Source organism: Cottoperca gobio, chromosome 10 (genome assembly GCF_900634415.1).
Source record: "Cottoperca gobio chromosome 10, fCotGob3.1, whole genome shotgun sequence".
Taxonomy (NCBI): Eukaryota; Metazoa; Chordata; class Actinopteri; order Perciformes; family Bovichtidae; genus Cottoperca; species Cottoperca gobio.
Genome location: NC_041364.1, coordinates 15,323,216 through 15,336,935, shown reverse-complemented (window position 1 = coordinate 15,336,935; position 13,720 = coordinate 15,323,216). Strand labels below are relative to the sequence as shown.

The window sequence follows — 13,720 nt, the reverse complement described above, 5'->3', positions numbered from 1 at the left end:
ACAACCAATATCAACTACACCTGCCTCCCTCTACAATCCCAAGCTGCTGCTGCCTCACAAATATTCCTAAAAATCATGCCAGAAAAAATTAAAATTGAAAAACATACTGTAGCAATTAATGTGCTCACAGAGGTTAACTAGCAACGTTCCCCATTTTAAAATGGATGCGCCTAATCATTATTGAGGTAGTGATAAATGCTTGAGGGGAAGACTGCTTAACAAACAGTATTCAACATGGCTGTATTGACGGTGAGTAAAAATCTTTGAATATGGATATGATTTGAGAGTGATTTAACGAGGTAATGACATTTCTGAGAGGAGGTCTCTCTGGGTCTGCAGCCTGCAGACACATTGGAGCAACCAGAATGCTTTCTAAATGCATACAACTGCTCTACTGTCGTCCTTAATGAAGAAAACCTCAGGAGAAATATGCATCTTCTTTCCTCCTCTCAGAGTCAAAAAACTGTTATAGCAGCAACTTGTGAGAGGCTGCAGAAGCATCACAGAGAGGCGTATGCCATCAGTTCCCTTCAATCTGTGAGCAAAAATTACCTCAGAGCAAAAACATGTTACTGACACATGTTCTCTGTGGAGGACTGATATCCTTTTTTACATTTAACAACAATTTTATTTTCACTGTTACATGTTGAGCCAGGCGTGGACACAATTCATTTAATTTTTTTGGAAATTATAGGTAGAAATATTTTCCTTATCTCTTTTATTAGCCCTACAAATCAGCAAAGCCACAGAAAGAGGGACATTACAGAAAAGGGGAGAAATGAACTTCCTTTATCCCCGACACCCCCACTGTGCTTGCATGAAACCTAAGCTGCCACCTAATATTTCAAAAAGATGCAATTGCTGTGAAACATTAAACTCATATTGAAAAATGTGTTTCCTCAGGGTTTATAATGGATTAACAATCTATCCTATCCAATGTGTGTGTGCATGTGATTTTCTGGTGGGTATGAGAGATAGAGAGAGAGAGAGTGAATGTGTGTGTGTATATGCATGTGTGTGTGTTTGAGAGAGAAAGAGAGAGAGAGAGTGTGTGTGTGTGTGTGTGTGTGTGTGTGTGTGTGTGTGTGTGTGTGTGCGTGTGTGTGTGTGCGCGTGTGTGTGTGTGTGTGTGTGTGTGTGTGTGTGTGTATGTGTGTATGAGAGGGAGAGTGTTTGAGTGTGAGTATTGGCTTGGGGGTATAGTGTTATCGAGAGGCCATCTGTCTCCAGCTGGACCATTAGCTCTTCAGCTGTTCAGAATGTGCCACAGATCAGTCAGTCAGACAGGTACACACACACACGCACACGCACACGCACACGCACACACACACACACACACACACACACACACACACACACACATCTTATAGCAATGACTGTAGATGACAAATCAAGTTTGACATTAGAGGTCAAAGGGGGATCAGCAGCCTCATATTCACTGATACAGAACAGCATAATGTTGCTACTGCATCTGAGCTGGCAAATGTAAACAAGATAAACATCCAAAATACGCATTTCTGCCAGAATTCAATATCTAGCTTACAGAGAGAGTAGCTCTTACACTAATACAAAACAAGCTTTATACACTCTGAGATCATCCTAACACAGTTGTAGTTTTGTAATTGTGTTATCAGCACAAGTGCTCCTTGAATAGAGACTGAGGCTGGATGTGACACAGCTCACGCAGGCTGGCATGGACATTCACCACTGAGCATATGGAAGGACACCGGCTGCTGGCAGGAGGTGGTGATCTTCTGATCCCCAGCCCTGCCAAGCCCAGCCATGCTAGACAGCCCAACCACCGCCAAACTAGACCAGACCTGACCGGACCAGTTAGCACTCGGAGCTCTCTGAGGCTCGCCTGTCTTTCTAGCCGTGATGCTCAGAGCTTCATCCACCTGAGGTAAGCCCAAGCTGCTCTGTGCCAGGAGGCCTTGCGGGGAGACGAGCCCATGCCGATGAACATGGTCATTGACATGAGGAGATGGAAAAGTTGGCGCAGCAGATGCCACACATGCACACACATCCAGGAGAAAAATAATGTGTTTTTATGTTTTTTGAACATTAAAGCATGTAAACATGTTCTAGTAGAAACCCAAAATACATGTATGAACATGCAAATGAGCCCTTTAACATGAATCAAACGCAGACCTCCTTCCCATGTGGCCCAAGGAATAAAATAGCTCAAGTATCACAGTATGAAGTATAATGCAAATGAAAACAGCTGACATGATCTTTTCTTCCTTTTAATGGCTTTTTGAAATCATTCCTCACTCTCACCCACCCCTTTCTATTCCCCTTCTTCTTCCTTCTTTTTCCTCGCTATCTCCTTCCCTTCCAACTTCTCTGCTCCTTATCCCTGCTATATGGAGGCTTTTACATTCGTAAAATGCCGAGCTAGCCGTTCTGCAGCTCAGCCACCCAGGGCGTTCACTCATCCAGCTGGTAGGCCAGCCACAGAAGCCGCTTGCTACCTATTGCTCCATCTTCACTATATGACATTTTGTGAATGGTGGGGGGAAATCAATCCAGCCAGTACAGGATGTTCATAATAATTGGTGAGTAACTGCTGCATGATTCATGGCCATCCTCCTCAGAGAGCTGCCCTATTCCTGCTTAATGGAGCTGCTTTCACTGCTCTTTTTCCTACTCTCTCTAACCTCTTCTTTTCCTCTCGCTTCTTCTGAAGGAACAGACTAGTGCTGGGGATAATCCGTGTGATTCTCACAGTGGGTACCGGTCAGTCCCCACTGAGCATGACCAGAGCTGAAACATTAAGATAAACCTCATCTAAGGATCACTAGTGCTTGGTAGAGGTAAACTTTAGGGGGCAGTAGGTAGTGGCTGAAAGAGTCTTGGAAAATGTACAATGCATCAGTGGGGTTTATATTTCAGTAAAAAGAAGGGATTACGCTGCAAATGAACCTGAACTCCCATATAAGTTTTATATGAAGAGTTTACATCATGGAAATAAAAAATTAAGATGCATGGTTTATGTTATTGAGAATTCACAGAGAGGCAGCAGGTCTACAACCTAAAAGAAAAAACAAATCAATGTTTTACACACACGCACACGCACACACACACACACACACACACACACACACACACACACACACACACACACACAAACAGACACACACACACACACACACACCCTCTTTAGTCTATGCTTATGGATGTGAATGAGTGTGAAAGAATACATGGTTGCACCCTCTTTCACATTTGCACCTTTTTATAAGAAAGGTAGATCTGGGGAGAGGATTAACAATAGCTTAAAAAGCTTAATTTAATGTTTCTTTTCCACTTTTCATTTGAAAAGAACAGGATGTGTTTCACCTCCCTCCTATCTTGTCAAAGAGCTCACAAACTGAGGGTGAAAAGCTAATTCAATAGTATGTGGTAACATCAATTGTCCTTTTAAAGTATTTAAGCTGTTGATTTTCAGTCAACAAATGCTTTATTATTCTTGAAAGAATTATAAATTCCTCTCAACCAAGTATCTCTGAATGTTCAAAGCAATTTTTTGAAATCGAAAAGCAAAATTAACATTTCTAAAAAGAAGTTGGATATTGTGTAAAGTGAATAGTTCTCACCTGTGTTCTCCGCTACATTTGCATTCTCAGGTTCTGAAGTCTTCACGATCAATGTGAGACTGCTGTCTGTTAACGCATCCATCAATACGGCTCAACGCTTCACCTCCTACGCATCATTTTGACTGTCCCACCTGTTGAAAGAGAGAGCCAGAGAGAAACAGAGAAGATAGGGAGAAATAAAAAAGAAATGTGGGAAAGGAATCATTAAAGGGTGAGTGCCATGTGTCTAATGCAGAATAACATTAACAGCACTACATTAGATTTCATAACAACAAAGAAAGACCCACACGAAGTTGCAGTAATTGAAGAAAAAGCTTCAAACACGATAGAGACATCAAAGAGGCCCTTGGGGCACCAAACAATCACTAATTTCTTCTCTGTGTCACAGATTCATGTCTAAGATTAATCTAAACTTTACCAACCAAGAAAGTACACAAGAGTCACAGATGAGATCACTATGGCAACTGTATGCAATACTATCCTATTTTAAGCTTAATTTAACATTTCTAGCAGAGTCGTTAACTTATGTGAACCTTACATAGGCGGCTCTGAGCATATTTGTTTATTGTAATTAGCTGAATCCCTCCCTTCTGTGTGCCTTTGCATCAAGAAAACCAACCCGGCTCAGAGGGGACAGATTAAAGAGATGTGACTGTGGCGGGGACAGCAAACTGTGAACACTGACAATACTTTTTACTGTAGCAAGTGATGGTGAAAGTGAGGGTGGGGATGATTGATTGCATGTGTATTTGCAGGATGCAGTGTACAGAGTACAATGTAAGACATAACAATACGTTAAGGTAGAGAGGGAAGAGAGGTGGAAGTTTGTCAGCCTCCTAAAATTGGGTGGGGTGGCACAGAGAAGAAAAGGCGTATTAACCTTGTGTGATTCCTGAAAGAATAATGATGATACAAGACACTCTGGGCCAGTACATGATGAACATTTGATGTTGTGGCCTCCTGCCTGTTTATATTGTTTTCTTTTTTTCAGCTCCTGCAGTCCTACTCTGGAGGAGTCGAGCTGCAGGATGACAAATGAGCCAGGGGAGGGGATCTAATAACATGATCTCCTTGTGGTGGGAAAACGGTGGATAGGAGATTAAGACAGACGGCAGACAATAAGACAAAGGATAGAGTGCGGCTGACTACAAACAACTGCCATCTCTTCCATCCTAAATGTTCACTGACCTAAGTTGAGAGAGCTACCTGAAGGGAACCCCTGCTTCAGCTGACAGTTGCATACACACCGGCTCAGTGGGTAATTACCTTGTGAGCCATCACATCTGCTCATGTGTGCAGCAGGTACAAGGACCCTGTCGGTAGAGCCAAACTCGTTCTCCTTCTCGTTCTCGAGGCACCATTAATGGTTTTGTAACTATACATTTAGTAATTCAATGACAGAATAAATGTATTTGTAATCAGTTACTGACTAAAAAATATATAATTTAGAGTTACTAATCAAAATGTTGGTGGTTACAAAAGGGGTTACATCCGAATATATTCTTTTCAGTAGAATATAAAATTCATTCTGTTGCTCTGCTCCAATCTTAATTGAAGTTGTATTGAAGAACTTTTCATTAAAGTTTGACAGTAATCAGTGTTACGTACTTTTGTGAGGTTTATACTGCCTTGTTTTATGTTTTTTAGGACTTGTCAGCTTTATTGCCGTTTCAAAAATGTGTTAGAAAAGGAATGAAAAAGTAATCAAATCTAATAAGTTACATTAGTTTGATGAAGTAATTAAAAATAATTGCATTACTTATTAAATGTTTAACAGGCTAACTAGTAATCTGTAACCTATAACATGTCAAGAGTAACCTTCCCAACACTGCCTATTACCTCTAAAGCCAAGGCTTAAGTGCACATGGCATTTACAGAGCTAAGAGATGTTTTTGAGGTCTACATCTTATAGCAACCCACCACACTGAGAAGTTGAAATTCTACATCTGTCAATAGATATATGCCCTTCAACAAAGCATGAATTGGAATTGGATATCCCCTCCTGAACTGGCTGACCCAGGTGAGCTAAGCCCGGACTTATCAATGCAACAATCCTCAGACTCAGAAAAAGTCACAGCAGCACCCTATTAGATATAGGCTGTAGGCACCGAGCAGTGTGTCTCCAGAGTGACGGTGACACAACACACAGCTGGGATGTTGGTCAGGCTACAGAGCTCAGTGCCTAGAGCTGCTTGTGAATGTGTAGCGAGGTCCTTGTCTCTGTGTGTGTGTGTGTTTATGCCCAATTGCATGTGTGTTAGACAAAGCCCCAAGGCTGAGGATCCACTGCATCAGCATCCACTGGCAGAGGCTGCGCATACAATCCCATAAAGAGTGAGAGAGAGGGAGAGAGAAAACAAAAGCTGGGCGATTCACAAAAACACCCCTCCTGCTAGCCACCTCCAATGCCTCCAATGTGTTTATTTTCCACATTATTCATGATTCTCCTGTATGCTCCCCCTCCCTTTTACCATCTCCACCACTCTGTCAAGACCTGACGAGAGGCCATTTCAATAATGAAGATGGACTAACTGCAATAGAGAGTGCACATAAATTGGAGCTACAGCCAACAAGCATGTCCAATTTGCCAAGCGGTTAAGCCTGATGTCTGGGCGCAGCTTTAAGAGAGCACTGCGGCTGCCGTCAACAGGTTTGTGCCGACCTGATTCATCCATCCACATCATTAATACTTCACAGAGGGCACCATCATTTAACTCTGCAGCAGCAAACCGCTCTTTAAACACCACACATTAGGACACGTAATCACTGTGCACTCATTCCTGGAGTATTCAGCAGGTGTAGGAAAATGGCTAGCACTTCTGACCCCGCCATTGTTCTTGTATGTGCGCCAGGGTTCTTTGCACGACGAGAAACAGAAATAGAGACAAAGAGCAGAGAGTGGGAAAAGCCAAACAGAATGATTAGGATTTGATTCATCCTTTTAAGCCCTCCTCCACCTCCTCCACACACCATGTGTTAATGTGCAAGCTGGATAACAAGATAAGAACATGTTTACTCGTGCTATATGGAACTTATCAGCACCACAATCTAATTCCTGCAAGCCTCTTCCCGGATCCCCGTTTCGCTGCCTTTCTCCTCGATTCGATTGCATTTCTCTCCACCGAAGCGGGAACAAGAGGCATGGCTGCAGTGGGATCGTGTATAATTGCCGAATATACGAAACAAGGTCCCACTGCAGTAGTATACGTAGGTACAAAGGGCCCATTGTGTCAACAGAGGGAAAGAGTCAGGGGCCAAGGAATAGATCTCCAACAGAGGAGCTCTCAAAGAGGGCATAGCGCCACAGGGAACACTGATCCAAACAGACAGCGCTGAAATGGCGACTCCTCTTTTCAGCACAGGTATACAATTTCAGTGCACCGGCTGGCTGCGGACAGGCTGAGTAACCTGCCTCACACGCAACTCATGGTAATACTCTTGAGCTTGAAGCAATATGTGGTGTAGTACAGAGAAAAACAAATCCGACACAGACACAGGTACACAGAATAACAAAGAATAAATCACAGAATTAGCAGGTATGAACTTGTCTTCCAACTTGAAGGCCAGAATTTCTAAATCTGGGAAGAAAATCTTCACTCCACTATGAACAGTAGTGAGGGTCTACTCTAAGCCGACAACCTTTCATGTCCGGTACGTTTCACCTGCCTAGGTTTTAACATCTGAATCTAACCTTACTGTTAGGAAGAGGACAACACCCAATATGCACATCTAAGAGCTAAGCACATTGCTCTGATTGAGAGGGAACAATAAGGCTGCAACTGACAATTATTTTCATTATCGATTCAATTTGACGATTATTTCCTCGATTAACCGGTTCGTCTATAAAATATCAGAAAATTGTGAAAAAAGTCCATGCCAGTTTCTCAAAGTCCAAGGTGATGTCTTTAAATGTCTTGTTTGGTCAGTCCAGTTAATATGATATAAAACAGCATTTGTTGACATTCTCTTGTTAAGTCCTAGCTCTCCTCATAGTCCTGCTCCAGTCGGTGTTGTGTACAGTATGTCTCTCTGTATGTTTCTTCTATGTTGCAGAAGAAGCAGTAACTCTCCGTCTCTTTCTGTTTCTTCTTCCCAAACATGAGCATTGTCCTGTCTAAGGTCAACAGGCCTCCTCACAACCGATATGTCAAAGCTCTCCTTATCTGAGGGCACTGACACGCCAAGTCAACCTCAAAGACACGGCGCTGTCAATAGCCGACAGATCAAACGCATTGCTACACCTCAAATCTGTTGAATGTTTCACTTGAACATATCGCAGGGGGGCCACAGCCGACTGACTGCCAACACACTCATATACCTTGTGCCTGCAGTGAGTTGTCAGTGTTTGTAATTAGAGTTGGACAACATGGCTGAAATCAATAGCACAATATTAATAAGAGGTTTTTTTCAGTATCGATATATTGTTTATTAAATCAGATTTATATGAAATAATTAGACACATGTAAAGAAAGAACTCAAAGCTGTATTAACTCTTTTCTTAGCCACTGAGGGGCAGTGCCACAAGCTTATAAACGTTATATGTTGAACGTGCTAATTTACACATCCAGCAGACACGGAGAAACGGCATTCGTTTGGCATCTTGTTTTTGTCCAATATTCACTTCTCTTTTATCTCTATTTTCGTCTCCACCAACTCCTGAGGGAAAAGCAAAATGATGTACTATGTTCACCAGCTGGTCTCTAACTGTGTCGGTCTGCTGTCTGGTGCTGAGCAGGTAGTGCACAGCGCTTTTATCTGAGCTTTTTTTGCTGAGTGAACCAAAACAGTAAAGTTGCGGGCCATGAAACCAAAACAATGAGCTAAAGGTGCTAAGCTTTAGAGTGCTTCTCAATTGCTTCATCAATGCAAGTAACCACTTTCACAATACATATAGTAATTTTGTATTAAATATTAATATAACAATATTGATTATAGATGCTTTAAGCTAACAGAAAATAATTTTCTTATTTTCCAATTCCAATGTTCTCATTAGTCATAAGCCAATAATAAATAATAGTGAATTAATAATGATAAAGAACTACATTATTTGTAATCCAATTAAAAGAGAAAATAATAAAATGGCCACTATTCTCAACAACACAGTAGCACCTGACCCAACTGATGCGGTGTGTCAGGGCAATAACACATTTACATTCTGTTTCCTGAATCGTGCTTATGTTTTGATTCCTACCACCTCTCTGCAAGATTGCTTGTCAGGTAATATTTGTGCTGCAGCTAAAGACAAAGCTCAATAAATATGTATCTGACACAAGAAGAGAGAGTGAAAAAATCTTTATCTTAATTCAATAGTGCCTTCTACATGTGCTTCTGCCACTGTGTGCCCTCTGTCAGCCGTTTGGTGCTGTACGTGTATTTGTTTGAACATCCTCACCTAAAATCCCCGACATGGCCACGGTGATGGCAGAGATATGGTATCCGCTCGAGATAATCATCGTCAATAAGGAAGATTCACTGTGAATCAGGATTATAAAGCTGGATCTTTATCAGCACAGCACAACCTGCAGAGCCACATCTGTCTGGACAATTGTAACCGCTGTTACCTCTAAAGTCTCAGTCTGCTTCAGAGTAAAGGTGCATGCTGTTGATTGTATGTCAGAATCCGCTTTTTTCTCAGGAGACTGTACAGTCAATTAGTATTTACTTCTTAATGAGATCATGGTTCTGCTCAGATGCAGTACATGATTTGACATGACATGATTTAATCCTAGCTCAGTATGTGGCTTCAGAGATGAGTGGATTCAAACTCTTTCATCTGCATTCATTTATCTTTTAGCTTACATTTGGTGACATTTTCTCAATTTAACGGAAACATTTCAGCACCATTTTAAGGGAGTCGAGTTTCATTAACTAAACGGGTAATATTTGAAGTGTAAATTATGCACAACGCATACTGTTCCCAAATACAGCATGTGCTGTAATTTCAGCAACATTTCCATTTCCCATAATTCTAGTACTTTAAAGACATATTTCGAAATTTCATATTTAAGTCACATGATAACAACCAAACCTTCTCCATTTAACTGAGACTCCCTCCACTAAGATGAGGAAACGAGACAGTTGGACCTTGTTGAGACTTTTTTTTGTCAAGCTGCTTTTTCCAAAGTCAACAATGAAGTCTTTAGTTTATGTGGCACGAAAACCTTCAAGTACTAGCATTCATTGTGTTTAAGACTCTTTTAGGCCGCGAGCAAAATGATAAAACCCTGCTTCAAAACATTTCTTTGAGGTTCTTGCAAAGATACAAACTGGAATGGTCTTTTTATGCTTGATATTGAATGTATGTACATTTTGTAAGGGTTAAAGGTAATATTTTATGCATCATTTTGATTATTTACTATTGGGTCTTAAGTAGGTCTAACAAGGCAAGAAAGAAACACATGATATACAGAAGAATTTTTTTTTAAATTAAAATACCCTCAAGCAACTGTTCAGTTGTGAGCAGCAGAGTGACTGCTACTGGTGGCCAAATGGTTATTAGCTTTGTAAGCTTGCAATGGTTCTCATTAATTACCTAGACTGTGGCGGCCCGCCATGGTCTAAGTTGTCCCGCCACAGTTTCATAATGCTTTGAAAATATTTTTAGTTTACACATCTCAAAGGGTGGGCTGGCTGGCTGGCCCTTGCCAATCGCCTTTCCTCAGCGGCGGTGCCAAGATGCACTGCAAAGGGCCGTTTCTCTCTGCGGGGAGGGGCGGGGCCTCCTGCTCATCATGTCAGCAGTCTGCACCGTTGTCGTCAACTCACATGACCCATCTTGAAACACAGACCGCGTCTTGTTTATCATGCTTTGTGGGTCTGACTTTTTGACACCTCCATTAATATCAAGTCAAATCATTTATTGTCAGATGCACAGTTAAAAAATGCAAAATACAGCATGATAGAGAGATCTGTGTGTGTGTGTGTGTGTGTGTGTGTGTGTGTGTGTGTGTGTGTGTGTGTGTGTGTGTGTGTGTGTGTGTGTGTTCTTATGATAAAATTGTTTATAGAGCACAACATTGTACTCCATCATTTGTTTGCAAGAACACAAAGTTCTTCATAGATAAAACCTCTTATTTTTGCTCTCAAAGTGCAATTTTCTTATTTTCTTTCTCCGGAGGAACATGTCCATCCACCATAGTCTCACAAAGTCCTGTGGGAAATACTGGATCGTGTGTAGCTACCTGCATACAGCTCAATCTGAAAACCTCAAGCTTCCATATGCAAATATCTTTCTTAAAGGACATTGTGCGTTGCTACAACATAACGATTTCTTTACAACATTTGGAAGAAGGTCATATCTAGTCAAGGGATGGACACAAAAACATGAACGCCTGCAAAATATGATTCCATGCAATACCTTTGCAATACATTATTTTTAATTTATTTTGAAGCAGTGAGTGGATTGCACAACACAGTAGCACCTTGGACAAAATAAAGTAACATTAACACCTTATTGCTGAACTGTATTGTATTGCATTACATTCCAAGCTGTTTATTACTTTGTCTTCATTAGATCTTATTATATTTTCCAAGTGTATTTTAGGCATGTTTGTGTTATTGTGTCAGCCATTGTAATTTCATTTAGGAAATTATTCAAAGGTTCATTCTCCGATTCAGGTCCGTGTATGTCGGCTATTAAATATTTACCAGATAAAAACGTAATTTATTTTACATTCTCTTTTTTAAATTGAGAATCTGTGTGCTTCATACATGACAACATTCATTTAAAATGATTGAAGTTATTTAAAGACAGTGCATTCATAAATAAATGCTGCTCCTGATGAAGAAGATGTTCTACAGATGCCTTTGCACAGTGATATTTATGTATTTAAGTAGCCTATTTATTATCTTAAAATAATAATAATAATAAAATATAAGACGGAAGGAGATGGCGGATACACGTATTGTTAAATTAGTTTTTCTCAAAGTTTCACTTAGATGCAGACACAATATCTAATAATAACATATATAATTAAGTTCCTGTGTATAGTGCAGAAACAAACACATGCTGTACATGACATATAACTTTTTAATTATATATAGCTGATAAATATGTCTGTTTATCTTTTGGACAACCTGAGCTCTTCAACAGCGGGGAAAAGAGAGAGATAGATAAGGAAAGGAGAAAGAAAAAAGCAGAGGAAAGGTCAAGAGTGAGGAGAGAAACAACCGATTACAATACATCACTGAATGCCACGAGAGACTGCTGCTGCATGTGTTTACAATGCTGCTTCAGTCATACAGTAAAGATGATCAGTCAAAAACAAGGCCCCTGCTTAAGATAAACAACTAAGGTGATGGAGTCTAAATGGGGATGTGGTCCTGCCGGTGAATAGCAGAGAGAAGAATGGCAATAAGGCAGGCAGTAGGTGAGGTGTTAAAAGTTGATTAGGTTGTTAAAGGTCACATAGTCAGGCCTCATCAGCTGTCCCAATGGAGCACAAGACGCAGCTCAGGGCCTCAGCACTGCTGCTAATGAGACAGAAGCAATGGCACTCTCACATACATATGGATATATCCTGCTCCCATGTACAGCAATCTTGTGATGGTACATGAGCGTGCACATGCAAGGACCAAGTTAATGTGATGACGATAACAAAAAAACCCATCTTGACTAGCCTGAGGTTGCTGTAAACAAGCCCTGCACAAGAACACACAGAGCAGAGGACTGGGTGAGGCATGTAAAGCTAAGTTGTTTGATCACAGAAACTGGGAATGCAGTGTAGGTTTTAACATGCATACGTACTACACAGCACAGAGACATGGGTTTTCACACCATAAACTTTCACATTTCAGAGTCATTTGCTCATTTGTGCAAATCTATGTTTGGTCCACCCACTGCTCTTGAAGGGTCAGTCTTATGAAACGATTTACGTATTTAATGAGGCTCTGCACATGAGCTCACACACACGTTCACACACATGCATCTCCATACACACTAATCACACGCACAGAGCTCCCACTCAGTACAGTTAAAAACATGCTGATGTATGAGTAACTGCTGATAAATACAGAAGATGCATCCACCCCGCAGCAACACAGAGCCAAAACTACCAATCATGACCAACCCCTTTGTACTCCTGACTGACACACACACACACACACACACACACACAGACACACACACACACACACACACACACACACACACACACACACACACACACACACACACACACACACACACACACACTGCATGCATCAACTCATCTTTACTGCAACAGTGGAAAAAGGTCATATTTCCAACAGGTGCATTTATTAGAGCTGAATCTAAATCAGGCTGGGGGGGGTTGCCATTACGCCGCAGTGATCAGTGCTAATACAGTAACATAAAGTATGCAGGTTTACATGCATGCAAAGGTACTCTGTCAATGCCTGTTCCTGCCACAATAATGCCTGTCAGATGCATTATGGGTTGAAGTGATCAATATTTTTTATTACACCACTTTGTTCTACCTCTCACACATAAACTCCAGAATAATTGACATTTAAGCAATTTTCGGGGCAACTGCATTTCTGTTCTTCACAAGTGAGCATGTGTGTGTCTTTGCATGTGTCGTTGTGTGTGTGTTCCTCACTATAAATAACATGTGGCAGCATGTGGCTCTGGCTATGTGTTAGAGAGATATGTGTCTGACTGTGCAGGAGTGTGTGTACTACAGGAGTTTGTGCACTGATCTGTGTGTGCTTGTGCTCGATATTGTGTGTATACTGTGTGCGCGTGTGCGTGCTGTGCACGTCTGTTCTTGTAAGAACTTAAAGTTAGAATCCTTCATAATGAGAAGCCCATAAAGGTGAGGCTGGATCACAGGGAAAGGGCATCAGAACAAGAAGTGATGATGGTCGCTATGGTGCCGGCCTCTGTGGTAGCCAATCACCAATCTGAGAAAGAAAAAAAAAGGACAGCACATGTAGCGACACAGAGCTATAGAGTTTCTATTTTAATTCAACCTCTGCAAGAACAGATCTGCCTACAGCGGAGATGGTGGAAGAAAGCAAAATCACACTCAATATCAGTGTTGGCTACAACTGCCATCAATGGCTAATCAATAGAGCAGTGCACCTATGGGAGACATGTTCCATTAAGTCTGCGGGTCAATGCGTTTGCCAACAGATAGCACTGG

General features: G+C 41.2%; 1 protein-coding gene across 1 annotated transcript in view; it reads right to left on the bottom strand.

The window, feature by feature from the left end:
* nexmifb (neurite extension and migration factor b) overlaps positions 1–13,720 on the bottom strand; it is a 49,191-nt gene that overhangs the window by 8,606 nt on the left and 26,865 nt on the right. The window contains exon 2 of the mRNA XM_029441867.1: positions 3,597–3,727. Coding sequence (XP_029297727.1) covers positions 3,597–3,678 — 82 coding nt within the window. The 5' untranslated portion in view covers positions 3,679–3,727. The remainder of the gene's footprint in view (positions 1–3,596; positions 3,728–13,720) is intronic.